At 34.0% G+C, this 16,316-nt stretch overlaps 1 protein-coding gene across 2 annotated transcripts in view; it reads right to left on the reverse strand.

The window, feature by feature from the left end:
- The window catches only part of LOC105045440 (diacylglycerol kinase 1), a 21,602-nt gene extending 15,183 nt beyond the window's left edge, over nucleotides 1-6,419 (reverse strand). Inside the window, exons 1-7 of one of the 2 annotated variants that reach the window (XM_010923718.4) lie at nucleotides 6,256-6,419; nucleotides 4,094-4,296; nucleotides 3,836-3,958; nucleotides 3,404-3,532; nucleotides 2,772-2,857; nucleotides 1,111-1,234; nucleotides 719-767 (exon numbers count right to left, since the gene is read on the reverse strand). In XM_010923718.4, the coding sequence (XP_010922020.1) occupies nucleotides 719-767; nucleotides 1,111-1,234; nucleotides 2,772-2,857; nucleotides 3,404-3,532; nucleotides 3,836-3,958; nucleotides 4,094-4,294 (712 nt within the window). In that variant the 5' untranslated portion in view covers nucleotides 4,295-4,296; nucleotides 6,256-6,419. Of the gene's footprint in view, nucleotides 1-718; nucleotides 768-1,110; nucleotides 1,235-2,771; nucleotides 2,858-3,403; nucleotides 3,533-3,835; nucleotides 3,959-4,093; nucleotides 4,308-6,255 lie in introns of both variants that reach the window. The other variant, XM_010923717.4, reaches the window with a different exon arrangement.
- Nucleotides 6,420-16,316: the final 9,897 nt, after the last annotated feature.

A 16,316-nucleotide genomic window follows, 5' to 3' on the forward strand; every position in this document is an offset into this window, starting at 1 on the left:
TGGAAAAGTAATTTATCCATCTTAAAAAGTGAAAAAACATGGATAAGTTGGTCAATAAAAAAGTTGACCAACTTTTGCATGGTATTTATCCACCAAAGAACGGGCCTTTAAGGTAAATATATGATACCTACCCAAAATAGCCAAACCTAAAAGCTTCTTATTACCACTTCATTCATGTTCTCCCTACAATAAGCTTTTAAAATGAAGTGTACCAAAATGGTGTCATTTTAAACTCAAAGGTGAAGATGAGGAAGCAAGAATAAGTGTGGTTCACTCTATCAAAGCATCTGCAGATAAGCTCAAAGCAAGATGACTACATACACACAAAGAATTAGTCACCAGACACCTTTATGTGAAGAGATGATATGCACACTGCAAGACCACACTATGCACATTTTGACATAACGCTAGGACATCGAGAGTGTTGATTTAGTATTTCTTCCAATCAGTATTCTCTTTTGTATTTCTTTTCTTTTACATGCACATCTCCCAAGCAAAAGACCAACAAGTCAGGTAAATAATGTGAATAAAAACTTAAATTTTAAAAAAACAAAAGTAATGTTAAAGGTAAAAGAAAGTTGATAAAAATGATTGTTAAAAATTATTTTAGTATGATAATATCAGGATTTGGCACCTGTGAATAAGGATCATTTAAGTAGAACGTTCTGATATTCCCTTGCAATGAGACCATCTCAAAGAGAAATTCAGAAATTCTTACCCATACTAAAGTAGTTCCAAAATCCCCCACGGAATGTGTCATAACCTTCCTGAGTAGTAGAGGTAAACAAACATGAGGAACTTAAATTATTTACTAAAACAGAGGCAGAATAAGAACTAATGGTACTTGAAACCAAAAGTTTAAAATTCAAAAAGGGAATTACATATCACAGAGTGTGAGATAGTATGAATAATCAATAGACAGAGTAAAAAAGGTCAAATATATAGTGAACCATGTGAGCAAGCTGTCACCACTGCTTGTCCATCCACATAATCCAATAATTAAACAAGTCACATGGTAGTTAGTGTTTTGGCTGATTAATATTTTTCAACAGAATAGAGTAGTTTCAAAGATTGTTCAGGCAAGCCTAAAAGCAGAAGCGATGTCCTTACCACATTAAGTGAGTCTGAGCTAGAGACACGGTGAAATGCATGTAGAGCATGTGGAAGTTCTAAAGGAGCAATTGGATCACAGGTACCCTCCTTAGGAGCTCGCATCCTCATGAGAATATGCCAGCTGAGGTCAAAAAGCAAAAGCAAGTAAACCAAACATTGTGCTTCAGACATCTATATGGCATGCAGGAACATTCCTCCATTGTTGCAAACATTATTATCAGATTACATAAAAGTCAACTGTAAAAAGGAGCAAGCAATTATATCAAAAAAGAGAGGAAAAAAAAAGAAAGTAACAAACTCACAATAGTCAAAAAGGCTAAAATAGGTAGACTGTGATAGAATTCCAAATATAGATATAGTAATTAAGCAGTGGAAGCACCTTCCATCAAGGCACCAATAAACTAAGGGTGCATTTGGTTACACTTTTTGATTTTTAAAAAGTACTTTTTATTTTTTTGATTTTTGCTATTGAGTAAAAGCAAAAAATATGTTTGATAACTATGTTGCTATAAAGCAAAAAGCAACATTTGGGGATGGTAGGTGAAGAGTTTAACGAGGGAGAAGGGTTCGAGAAGGGAGGGAGAAGGGGGTGGGGAGATGAAGAGCTCGACGAGAGAGAAGGGTTCGAACTCTTTACTTTTTGGTTTAGCATTTTAGATGCAGGGAAGCAAAAAAAGTAAAAAAGCAAGTTTTAGAAAGCAAAAAATTTTTGCTTTGCATATAAAGCAATTATTTTGATTATTTTGATTTTTGCTTTTTGCTTTTCATGGTGTTACCAAACATTGCTTTTTGATTTTTGCTTTTTAAAAATCAAAAAGCAAAAAAAGTACTTTTTTAATGGCTAACCAAATGCACCCTAAATATTTCCATGCACATTTGACCATATATATTTCAGTTTTGCATCAAGAATGCAGTGGCATGTACACGGTGCTAGAAAAATGTCAACTATGGAGTATATTTTACATATAAGTAAGAGCATCATATGTTGCAAAACTACACAAACTGTAAATACAAGAAAATCCACCATGTTATAAGTAAAAATAATGGTTTCTTGAGAGCCTTGGCATCAATATATCAGGTCAGATCTGATCTACTTCTGGCATAAATTGGAACTCATACTTAAATGTTTTGGACTTGAAATTGGAGTCAAAATCTGATATGGCAGGATTTTTCATCATGTGAGGTCAGTTTGGACATGGCTTCGAGACAACCTGGATCTGGATTGGAATCTAAGGGGTTCTGGCTTTTCATCCTGGAACTGAATCAACTGATGTAGTTTAAGGTGAGTAAAGTGTCTGTACCTTCATGGTGGATCTGCAGCAACTTTGAGACAAGTTGTGTTTTTCCTAGATACAAGAACAAACTATAACAACGAACTAGAAAAACAATTGGAGAAGCCATGAATTCAAAAATCTAAATTAATTGAATAAAGTATCACTGATGACAGACAAGCAGATAATACAAGATAATTGACGAATCACACAATGCAACTAAAAGTGTTGAATTTTAGATGCCATCAGCATCACTATTTAACAAAGTCAATTTTAGACATACAGAAAGTAACATTAATACCTACTGAGGAACAGAGGTGAGACACTATTGCATTCCAAGCAAATAAAAGTCTTTAAACTAAGAATAATGCAATTAGAACATGGTACCTATCAATTGGCATTTCTCTTGCTTTCATCACTTGCTTAAGAAAATATTCTACAGATTGACGATCCGTACCAGGATTCTTCTTTCCCTGCAGCGGTAGTTGAATGCATGACATAGAATAAATTGCTTGCTATGAATCAAGGAATCATTGATATGCTGAGATAAGCAATATATCCTAGAGGCTCCAAATTAATATTTATATTGATCGAACATTATCAAGATAAGCCTTACTGGTTTGCATACGTACAGGTACACAAACACATTCAATCAATAAAAATATGTTTGCGTAACAGTAAACATGAAGATATTTGGTAATACTGATTCCAGGATCCAAATCAATAAAAAAATTCATCTCTCGCTGAATTTGTATTTCTTCGGATGTCTTACTAATCTAAAGAATATATTAAATGACAGAAAAATACTAATATGGTCTTTTTAGCTTGTATCCTGATGATCTTGGCTTTTGACATAGAAGAAAGTTGAATGTTGTCCTCTGAAGATTGAATCACAAGAGACAAAAGTCACAAAACCCTGATTCTAGGATCGCCCCAAGGCCCAAAATGCCAGTCTTAATAAGCAGTGCATGTCCTAATTATACAATAATATCCCCAAAAAAGAAAGTTATGTGACCTACCCAACCAAATGAAAAGGGAAGGTTGTTCCCTGTTCCCAAAGGCACTGTAGCGATAGGAGGTGGCTGAGCAAGTTTAAGATCACAAACCACTCCAAGCAGCCAGCTTGCTGTGCCATCACCACCTGCAACCTAACATAATAATTGCATATCTAGGATAAAACATTGGAGTTCCTTCAAAAATAAAAAGGAAAAAGGAAGAAGACAAAACATGTAGTTGATAAAATTCGTAAATAATTGTATGCTAACTCATATTTTATAACAAAGCAATTCTTGAGCCCAAAAGGAAAAAAAAAAATTGAACACAATTTTTTAACCCCCTGGAGGGCTCAAGAATTTACCATACTATATGTTCTATTCTGGAAAATGCAGCTGAAACGAGCACCAGCTAAAAAAGAAAATCCCATTAGTACCATTTCAGAGTTTTTCACTTACTATTAGTCTCAATCTCCTCTCAATTTCAGCAGCAAGAATATCTCCATTGGACTTAAGTTTTTCAAAGTTGCAATAAAGTCTATGAAGCACCTTATCAGGAGCCTCCTCTCCCAAATCATAAACCTTCAATAAAAAAGTATAAATGACAAATTAATGCAGTGATCATAACAAATCAAATTCACCAAAATAGTTGCGGGATTATGATCATGAACAGCACATCTCTGTGCAATCTCCTTTCTCTGAGGGATCAAAAAGTACCTGAAAACTATTGAGAAGCTCGCGATACGTTCGAAGTAAATCACCTCCAAGCTGACCACCACTTTTTGAATTAATGAAGACTATTACAGGACAAGTGGGAGTATAACTAACTTCCTCAGGCTCTGCATCAGGTACTAGTATGTAATCTGGGATGTAGAAGTTCTTCCATGGCTGAATCATCTCAGGAGTGCAATCATCCATCCCTGAAATAAACCTACAGCAATTGCATTATAACATGGATGAGGAATCGTGATTTAATCCATGAAACTGTGGGAGCTGTCAATGGTTGCATGGATATCCATATAAGAATCAGATTTTGGACACATATCGAAGTGTCTTCTTGGCAAGAGGGAGAAGGAGAGATACAAGGATATGTGGGATAACATATAAATTTGACTAAATTATATATTTATAGCTTTAAACATTACCTATTTTAACATTTTTTTTAAAAAAAAGTTAAAAGATATTGTTTGTAAGATCTTAAAACATGTTTGTCATCCAAACTCTTTAATTAAATTAATGATATTAAAAAGATAATATTTTGCAAAGATGTCTCGATGCATGTATTCCTTAGCAAACCTCAAAAAAAAAAAAAAAATCCATTCCTAATATCTAATTAGGGGATCAAGCTCATTGTTGAAAGAGTTCAACTCAACCACTGTTGAAAGAGTTCAACTCTCTTCCAATGTATAAAAGTAGCTATCAAAGAACTTCATGTCAACTTGGATATGTATCCAACATGGGTTTTAGAACTGAATGCACCTGTCAAGGTAACAGTGGTCGGTGGCATGTGAAAAGTGCATAAGCAATGTAGGAATCTAAGCTATGCGAAAAGTGAATGATAAACTCAAAATCTAACAGTAGGTTACAAAACCAAAGCACTTGTTAAAACAATGGATTAGGGAATAAGTAACATTTTCCCAATTGTTTAGACAGCAATTAGTTATGGTTATTGTAGAGTTTCGGTAAAAAATCTAATGTGTGTTAAATCTTTTTTCATGGTTGACGAAAAGCGCATTTAAGAATGTAATACATGATTCCCATAGTAGTTAAAAGCCTAAGACCTGACACAAAACTGCAGTGATAACACCTCTGAAGATAAATGAAAGAGTCCTCTCACTGAAAGGTCCTCTTTGTCCACACCAAGGAATATGCTAAGTGTTGCAAAAGTGGTCAACACCTGACACCATCTTCCCAAGTTAGTCGGCCAAGTGTGGAAAGGGGTCAAGAGTATGTTATCAGATCTTTCTTTATTTTACATACATTTCATTTTTTATTAAGAACAGTATGCCAAGAGAGTTTAACACCAAAACCCGGCAATCCTGAACCCAAGAGAGTAAATAATAATTCTTATATAATACCAATATGTTCTAGACGTTCGAGAAATGTCTCCTTCTCCAAAGATTTTAGCCGAATTCAGTTAAGAGAGAGAGAGAGAGAGAGAGAGAGAGAGAGAGAGAGAGAGAGAGAGAGAGAGCAAAGAAATGAAAATTGCATTCAATTCAGATACATTTTTTGAATACCAGTTTTCCAAATAAGACTCATCTTATCATCGAGATGTAATCAGATCACGTTAAGAGTTTTCAGTAGTCAAAAATTGCATTACGCATGACTTCAAAGTCCATACAAACATAAACTTTTTGAAACATATCTAGCAGTTCGAATACAACTCATATTTTATAGAATAACCGGGTTACAGATTAAAATAGATCAAGCATAGCTACCAACCAATCGAAAGCTACACTTTTTGCAGATCTTGCATTCAGTAAATAACTCGCATTTGTAATGAATCACACTGCTCAGGGGATCTAATGGCGACGCGACGACCTGAAGCTCGATCACCATTATAACAACAGGTCATCATACTCTGCAATAGACTCCATCAACGACGTATATTCCCATTCTCTATACTCTCCATTAATCAATTCAAATAACAAAAGAAATCAAAAAGACACTAGCAAACTCGGCTGGATTTCAAGTTCCAATGGAGATCTCATACCATCAAAAGGAACTAAAAAACGCCATCTCATGTCCAGGTTCCATCAAACTATCTAGATTTTCAACTTTTTAGAAGAAAATTTGAGCGAAAAAACCTTAAGATTCTTCCATGGATTGAGTAATCTAAAATCAGATTCCGCTGAAGTCGGATCCGAGAGGCTCACCAGAGAAGCAAATCGCGGGGAATCGGAGAGTTCCGAGGGCAGGTCGAGGGGCTTCACGCGCTCGCCGAATCTTTCTCCCGGTTTGAATGTAAGACCCGGTAGGGGAGCCGGATTATTAGGAGAAATTTTGACCGTTCCGGCATTTAATTGCTGGATTGGGGGCAAAATAGGAATTGTGAAATTTCTACTATGGAGAAGAAGATGCAGAGCTCGTTCCTCGGCTTCCAGAAGCGCGCGTACGCGTACGCGTAGAGTGAGCGGATAAGATGTATTTGACTGTAGATTAAACGGTGGATATGACGTCCGCATAGAAATTATTATGATGCTCGCGGCTTCCGCGATCACATCTTCCCCGCAGGACACTTTTTTATATATATAGAAAAATAAAAGTGCACTATGAATTTCGTACTTAAGTAGGTGAGGCAGATGGAATTATCCTACGTGGCTCAACTTTTGGCCTCAGGGATCTAGGTGGGTCCTGAGGTCATCCGTTGTGTTTAAATTGCTGTGTCGTTTCGGGTATGGATGAGGCCTTCGTTCTGAGGGCAGTGATTTTGAGCCTTCCTAACTGCGCGTCACATTAGGTGCCGACGCGATGGGCCCGCCCCATGAGCTTAGGCTTTTGGATACTACAGCCAATTTTGGCTTTTTGCTGCCTTTCAACCAAGAGCTCTTTTCCAAAAATACAAAAAAAAAAATTATTTATCAAAATATATCAAAATGAAACTTATTTATCAAATTAATGCAAAAGAAAAAAATATCATTTTGAATGACGTTTTTTCTCCTTCCACGTCACCCCCCATTTCCACGATGACATCGTCCCAAAAAAAAAAAAAGAAACGCCATGTAGAATGACGTCTCTAAAAATGCCATTTTGAATGGCGTTTTTAAAAACACCATTCAAAATGACGTTTTCAAATTTTTCCACAAAAAAAAAAGGAAATAAATCGTGAAAAAATGAAAAAATTGGTTTTTTAAAATTTGAAATTAATTAATAAATTATAATTATAATTTTGATTGAAATTTAAAATATAAAGATTTGAATTTGTAATTCATTAAAAAAATTAATTTAGATTTTTTATTTCAATTTTTTTTTAAAAGATGTCAAAAAAAATCTTAAGAAATTAAAAAAAAATTATCATAGAAAATAAAAAAAAAAGAGAAAGAAATATGAAAGAAATAAAATTTTGAAATTTAATTGAAAAACATCATTCGGAATACTTGTCTTAAAAATTTTTAAAAAAATTATAAATTTTAAAATTTTTAAAAAATCAAAAAAAAAAGAATTATAATGTAAAAATTAAAATAAATAAAATTTTAAAGATTAATTGAAATTATAATATTATTTAAAATTACTTTCTCAAATTAAAAATAATTAATTTAAAAAAGATTCAAAAAAAATTGAAAAATAGGCTAAAAAAGTTTTATAAAAATATAAAGAATTGAAAAAAAATAGAAATTATAATTGTAATTGAATAACAAACTTTATAATTTTTAATTTTAAGAAATAAGAATTAAAATTGTAAATGAAATTAAAAATTATATTTTAAATAACTAAATTAATTTAAATATAATTTTTTAAAAAATATTATAAATAAAAGAAAAAAAATACATAATAGAATATCAAAAAGATAAAATTAAAAAAAAACTAAAATTAAAATTTAAAATTATAAAAATTATAAATTAGATTAGAAAAAATATATCATAAAAAAATAAAATTAAATTAAAGTAATTATAATTTCTTTTTTAGGGTATTTTATAAATGTGACTTAAAAAAATTAAATTTGAATTAAATTTTGATAAAAAAAGAAAGACATTAAAAAGTTAAAAAAAATGAGGAAAAGTAAAAAAGTTAAAAAGTGAAAATTTTTAAAAAGTCACAAAAAATAAGAATTGTAAATTAAAAATTAAAAAAAATTTAATGTTTAATTGAAATAAAAATATTTTTTAAATATATTTTATAAAAATAAAATTAATTTAATTAAAAAAATTTTCAAATAAAATTTAAAAATGACCTAAAAAAATTTCATAAAAAGATAAAGAATTGAAAAAAAATAGAAATTGTAATTGTAATTGAAGAACAAAGTTTATAATTTTTAATTTTAAGAAATAAGAATTAAAATTGTAATTGAAATTAAAAATAATATTTTAAATAACTAAATTAATTTAAATATTATTATTTAAAAATATTTTAAATAAAGGAAAAAAATGGGAGGAAAATTTAATTTGAATTAAATTTTGATCAAAAAATAAATACAGTGTAAAGTTAAAAAATGAGGAAAAATGTGAAAAAAAATTTTGTAAATTGAACTTTAAAAAAAATAATATTTTTTTAATTAAAGGAAAAGAATACGTAATAGAATGCTAAAAAGAAAAAAATGGAAGAAAAATGAAATTATAATTTCAAATGATAACTATTTTAAAATAAATAAAGAAAAGTATCATAAAAAATAATAAAATAATAATAAAATAAAAATTATAATTATAAATTTTAAAGAAATTTAATTTTAATTTAAATTAAAAATTATCATTTAAATTATCATTTTGATTATTTAATTTAATTTATTTATTAAAATATTATAAATACATAATTAAAGAAATTAAAAAAAAAGGAGAAAACGCCATAGAGAATGACGTTTTCCCCTCCCCAAACCCTTTTCCCCTCCTTCTGCCTTCTCCCCTCCTTCTCCCTCTTCTCCTTCTCCCTTCTCCCTTCTCCCTTCTCCCTTCTCGATCTTCTCCGGCGTCTCTCCGACGGCACGGCGGCGAGGTCTCGACGGCGGTGAGCTCTTCCCCCCTCTCTCTCCCTCTTCCTCTTTCTCTCTCCCTCTTCCCCTCTCTCTCTCTTTTTCTCATGCCGGCGGCGGGCCGCGCGTCCCGGCGGCGGGACCCGCATCCCGACGGTGGCCCTCGGCCCCCTCCTCTCTCTCTCTCTCTTCCTCTCTCTCTCCCTTCTCCGTGGCCGCCGGCCACAGACGGCCGGCGGCGGGCTGCGCGCCCCGGCGGCGGGTCCCGCGTCCCGACGGTGGCCCCCGGCCCCCTCCTCTCTCTCTTCCTCTCTCTCTAGCTTTTACGTATTTGAATGATAATTTTTAATTTAAATTAAAGTTAATTTTTTATTTTAAATTATAATTTCTATTTTATTACTATTTTTTTTCTTTTATTTACTATTTTTATGATATATTTTTTTAATTTAATTTATAATTTTTATAATTTAAAAATATAATTTTAGTTTTCTTCTATTTTTATGATATATTACGTATTCTTTTTCTTTACTTAAATTTGTAAAGGAAGAAGGAGAAGATCGAGAAGGGAGAAGGGAGAAGGAAAAGGGAGAAGGAAGAAGGAGGGGAAAAAAAGATTTGGAGAGGGGAGAGAATGGCGTTTTCTTTTTTTTTTTTATTTTTTTTAATTTCTTTACTTATCTATTTGTAATCTTTTAATAAATAAATTAAATTAAATAATGAAAATAATAATTTAAATGACAATTTTTAATTTAAATTAAAATTAAATTTCTTTAAAATTTATAATTATAAATCCTATTTTATTATTATTTTATTATTTTTTTATAATATTTATTTTAAAATTTATTTTAAAAATTTTATCATTTAAAATTATAATTTCAGTTTTCTTTCATTTTTATCTTTTTAGCATTCTATTACGTATTCCTTTCCTTTACTTAAAAAAAATATATTTTTTTTCTAAAGTTCAATTCAAAGACCAACATTTGATATATTATTATTTACGTTATAATTTTTATAATCCTTTCAGCATAACATTTTCTCTCCTAATGTTCTGAGACACGTTCGAATATATGTATCCATATGCACCAATCATAATATCCAATCATTTAAAATTAAATAATATAAAATAAAATCAATATTTAATATTATTCAATAGAATAAAAATGTCAAACGTACAAAAAAAAATAGTACAACAAAAATGTAAAAATACTAAATACAAATACAATAAAGACTAAGTCCCATAAGGACGTCGCGGCGCCCGTGGTCGCTTGGACCTTCTCAGGAAGGTCCTCGCCGGCTGCTCCTGCTGTGATGGCTCCTCTCCTATATCAGTGGAGGAGATCTGCTGATCATGCTGCTCAGGAATAACTGATGCTGTCGGATCATCTACGGACTGAGAGACCCGTTCAACTCTCTCATCTGGATACACGGATGGACCTAAAAAAAAAGTATCATACTCATGTGGCCAACTGGTACCCGGTGATGGCATCTGGGGGATGTAGGAAGAAGAAGATGCTGCCATCTGTGGATGAAAAGACGGTGGCATCTGTGCAGCATCAAATGATGACATATGCGGAATATGCGGTGATGGCATATGTGAAGCATATGGTGACGGCGTATAACTCATATCTGGCGCCCGAACTGCTCCATACCAAGGCGCACAAGTATGTGGATCAACACCAATCGCCACCAATGTTCCGGAATCTGTTCTCTCTATCTCCCGCAGTATCTGAATCCGCTCATCCTCATCAGTCGTAGATAAAGCACGACGAGTGTCCAACACGAGATCCGACATAGAATCAGTCTATAAAATAAAAATAGAACAGTTAGTATAAAACAATCAGTATAGTGTACAATATAAAACAAAAATATAACATAAATAACATGAACATCTTTTCGTAATCTTACCAAAAGACGTACAGTAGAACTCTCGCCCTCGTATCCAGAAACAGCATGCTGAGACTGTCCAATGACTCGCACCGTAATGCTAAAAAACCAAGCCATGTAGTCATCAATATATGAACGGCCTCTCAAAATAGGATCACCATGAACAATGTGATCTCGACGTGCATCCCAAATATCGATGTACTGTGCATGTCTGATACGCCAGTCGATATGAGCTCTCCCTCGTCGATCAATATGATGAAGTCCCTGGCTGGTATCAAACTGCTCTGGGATGCCCTGAGTCTGACCAAACTGCCGCAGGACACGATCGGAAAGATGCCACTCTACCACATCAAAACAAATAAGTGGCACCCTAGCAGTCTATATGTCGTGTCCAACTGTACACATCTGCGGTAGTATAGCCAATATCCCATCTGTATATGGCTCCCACAAAAATTGATATAATATAGTTAAAATAAAAAAAATTAATAAAAAATTATAATAGATTATGAATACTGTAAATTGATATTTGTAAAAAATTCTAAATTTACTCATCGAGATGTATCAACTAATGTATCCAACTGGCACCTATAAATTCGTGCCACTCTTGTCGATACGTGATGAACGTTGAATACAACATTCCATCTGTTTCACAATGTACTAATATTAAATAAATTTAAAATAATAAAATTTAAATAAAAAAAAAATATTTCGATATCTGTATCCTAATGGTCCGTCTAGTCTGAATGGAACATCAGGATCCTGCTGCTCTGATGGCACCTCGAGCAACTGTCGTCGTAATGGACTGATAGTCGGCATACGCTCCCATACCCAAATCTGCAAAATTTAAAAATTAAATAAATGATATATCGAATGTAAAATATAATTAAATATTAAAAATTAAAAATTTTAATTCACGTACCTGTAATAATACAAGATAACCGCCAATCTCGCTCTGATCAGCATAGGAACCCCGACACATAGCTCGGTATAGACAAGCTAGTACTGCACTGCCCCAACTGAGTCGACGAGCGAAGTCTAAATCCTCTAATAATGGCAAAAACATCAACTTCATCTTATTCGATGAAGTATCAGGTAATAGGACACCACCTAACAATCGCAGCACCTGACCCCTAACATACTGCTGCACCATCTCCTCTGGTGCATCATCCGCAATATGAAAATGACGATAACGATCATCCAAACACTCAATCCTGAGTCGTGAATGATCGAAAAAATGTGCGTCGGGCTCAAACCCTAACAATCGCAAGCACAAAGCCTGCCACTCCAGAATGGTAAGTGTGGGATCAACTCCAGTAACTGGATCTCCATCAACTGGTAGTCCAGTAAGGATGCTGACATCCTGTAAACTGATGGTCGCCTCACCAAATGGAAGATGAAATGTGTGTGTCTCTGGACGCCATCTCTCAAGCAAAGCAGTAATAAGACCAACGTCTATCTGTATACGACCGATCCGATATACTCCATAAAATCCCAGATATCGTAAATAATCTAACACTCTATCTGGGATGTCCTCTGTCCTCCAGAAATCTGCATCGGATCGTCGTAGACGAAGATGTCTGGACTCCTGCAATAAAATATAATAATTAGATAACGTACATGATTTTTAAAATAAAATTTTAAAGAGTAAATAAGATTGTAGTGCTTATGCCGCCATCTAAAATAGTCTGTGATCGATGGTGCTCCTGCAATGTAAGAATGCTGCCATCTCGGAGATCGGGATATCGTGGATCGTAAGCCATAATACGCTGTCTCAAGCAATTTTATCACAAATGTATTAAAAAAAATAAGACAATATATTTTAAATTTTTTTTAAATACAATATTATTATACAATACAACTTAAACACAAAATTCAGTTCATCCCAACATATTAAACACGAAAATTCAAATACAATCCCACAGTAATTCATAAAACAATGACAACAATAAATTGTCGAAGCTTTCAATTTCTTCCACTGTTTGAAGTTGAAGTATGTTGAAATATCCTCGGACAGCGACGACGATCATGACCCTGTTCCCTACAAATACCATAGTGGTTCTTATTTCTTATTTGCCTATCATCCATCTCATTTCGTAGTCTCGTTGATTTTGGTCTACCTTTCTGCTTCGGTCTCAAACGATGATGATCAGGCATACATTTGAACATACGTGTATGCATCCAGTAATCTTCATGTGGTAGTGGATTGAAATTACCGCTCCAAGCATTCATGTATGCTGTAATTGTATATGCATCATCCACAAAAGCACTAAAATGTACAGCAATTTCTTGACACACAGCTAAAACATGTGAACATGGATATTTGTACGTGCTCCACTTTCCACAAGAATATTTTTTTTCAGCTAATGTAACAGTATGAGAATTTCCTCCACCTCGTAATCCTCCGCTTGCTCTTCTCGTAAGCACTTCATATATACCTCTTTGAAGGTTGAATGCTGTTACTCGATGCTGGTTAGCCTTAACTTGATCTTCAGCAATTTTAATTGCAACATGAGGAGTAAAAAGATTATTTTGATTCTTCTCTACATATCTCAAGGCTTGAGCATGCCTCGTATTAAAATATTTGACAAGACGATAAAATGTCAGTTGAACACAAGCTGTAATTGGCACATTTCTAGCTCCTCGTAAAACACTGTTAAAAACCTCCGACAAATTTATAGTTAAAACACCATAGCGTAGGCCATCATCATGTGCCAATATCCACTTCTCTTTTTCTATCTCGGACAACCAGCTCCAAGCTTCTTCATTCACTGTTCTAATCCTACCCATGATAAAATTGAATTTACGAACTTGATGAGCACTTCCTGCTTGCCATACTGCTCTTTTCAGTTGAACATTTTTAAAATGAGTGTTGAAATTACTGCAGATATGTCTTAAACAGTATCGATGATAAGCACGTGGTGGACTCCATCCAATAGACTCATCTGCGATGGCATTTAATATACCTGGATGCCTGTCAGAAATTAAGCATATTCCATTTCTATCTTTAACGATATGTGTTCTGAGCTGGAAAAGAAACCAACTCCAACTTACAGTCGTTTCCTCATCGACAATTGCATATGCTAATGGAAATATCCCATTCTCTGCATCAATGCCTGTTGCAATTAACATCTTACCTTTAAATTTTCCATACAAGTGCGTGCCATCAATGCTAATTACAGGACGGCAGTGCATAAAACCCTGAATAGATGGTTCGAAAGCCCAAAAAATATAATTTAAAACACGAATATTGAAATTCATAGCTTGAAAAAAATTCCATGAAACAACTGTACCAGGATTTGCATATTGAAGTGCAGCCATATAATAAGGTAATTTAGCATAAGATGGCTCCCATTCTCCATAAATATCAACCAATGCCTTATGCTTTCCACACCATGCTTTCCTGTATGATACTGTATATTGAAATTGATCATTAACAGCTGCCACTATAGCTTCAACTTTAACACCGGGATCTTTCTCAACAATATGTCGGACTAATGTGCTAATCATCTTTCCACTGACATGTTTGTGGTCTCGACTCAATCCCGTAAACAAACAAGTGTGAGGACCCTCATATTTTGTGATTTGAAAATATCCATGTTTTTTCAACAATGCAGCACGAAGCCTCCATTTACAATACTGAACATTATCTGATGATGCGCATCGTACGGACCACAATTTCGAATGCGACTGAACTACATTGTATGTCCGATGCTTCATAATGTGATAAAGATCAACAGCTCTCCTTACATCATCTTTACTCTCAAACATTAAACCTTTAGAAAATTCAGTCATCGAAGAGTCCCAAAATTGATTGTCAGAATTCAATCTTCGACCAGCACTAACACAACCACCATCATCTAAATTTATATCATTAAAATATTGTGGAGGTTCGTGCAAACGAGATTGAGATTCTTCCACATTAATATTAGCTTGAACATCTTCATCATCATTCTCATCTTCATCATCATCATCATTACTGCTACTGTCCTCATCCATCCAACTGTCTTCATCTTCATTTTCATCTGACTCAAAACCCAGACTATCAGAATTTATTCCACCGACTACCCAATCATCATTTCCTATATGAGTGTCGTCTCCCGCACTTACCACTACTTGTACCAAAGGAGAAGTCACCATAGCAGAAGACACAGGAGAAGTCACCACAGCACTTGGAATAATTGGATAGCTAGGACCGGCAGTAGTGGAATGTTGTTCTGCAAAACCGGCCTCAACACTATCAGTTTGTATCATAGGAGTTACGAAAGGTGAGGAAGGCCCAACATTATTATCCGCTTGAGTTAAAAACCGACTATGATATCCAAAGCTTGGTACATCTTCTTTTTCAATATATAATTCTAAAAATCGACATTCTGAATATTTCAAAGGAAAGGTCAGCATTTCTTCGACATCATCATCGTCATCAATTGGAACCAAGATATATTTACTCTGCATTAACTGTCCCGACAGATTAGGAGATCTCCATTTCAATTTTATTTCATATTTTTCTTTGTCTATAGGAATACTGCTGTATAAATGATCCAATAATTCTTGACGTGATAATGATGAGGATATTCTAATCATCCGATTTGCAGGGTGACTATACTGCACACCAGTTTGATCATTCTGTATCATGCCATCATAATACAATAAAACACGAACTCGAGTACTGGCCATTTTCTCAAAAAAACCTACAATAAAATCAAGATTAAAATATTTAATATTATTAATTATTTTATCATTACAAAAGATTTACATGATACATGCATCATATCATCAACAAATAGGTACAGATAGATCCTATCCCATTCGAAAATTGCATTAATTCTATAGATTAATTATATTAATCAAACGATACGTAAAAAGGACCGAAAGAAATTTTGACAGCATTTTCCCTTAGTTCTCCCCACAGGATTCAAAATGTGTGAGGAGAACTAAAGAAAAATACTGTCCGAAATTTCTCTCGAACCCTCTACATATCATTCGAATAATGTAATTATCTATAGAATTAAATGCAATTCCCAAACTATCCAAACTGGACAATCAATTGACCAATGTATGTATTTTACGATATCCATATAAAAATATATATTTCATATATATTTTATATGGATAACATAGAATATTATACATTGATCAATTGACGGGTCTACATTTTCATGAAATACAATATATTTAAAAATTTAAAATACAACTGGATCTAATTAGATAAAGATAAAAATAAAAATAAATTAATGAGATAAAAAAAACGAACGCCGGAACCCATGGGCCCCACCGTCATCGTAGCCCATCGCATCGGACCCATCGCCACGCGGGGCCCGCGGCCCCACCAACCGTCTGGGCCCACAACCGAGACGCGGGGCCCACCGTCGGGAGAGGCGGGGGCTGAGGACCGCCGTCGGGGTGCGGGGCCAGCCCTGGCCATCGGGGCGC

This window comes from Elaeis guineensis, chromosome 5 (genome assembly GCF_000442705.2).
Source record: "Elaeis guineensis isolate ETL-2024a chromosome 5, EG11, whole genome shotgun sequence".
Lineage (NCBI taxonomy): Eukaryota > Viridiplantae > Streptophyta > Magnoliopsida > Arecales > Arecaceae > Elaeis > Elaeis guineensis.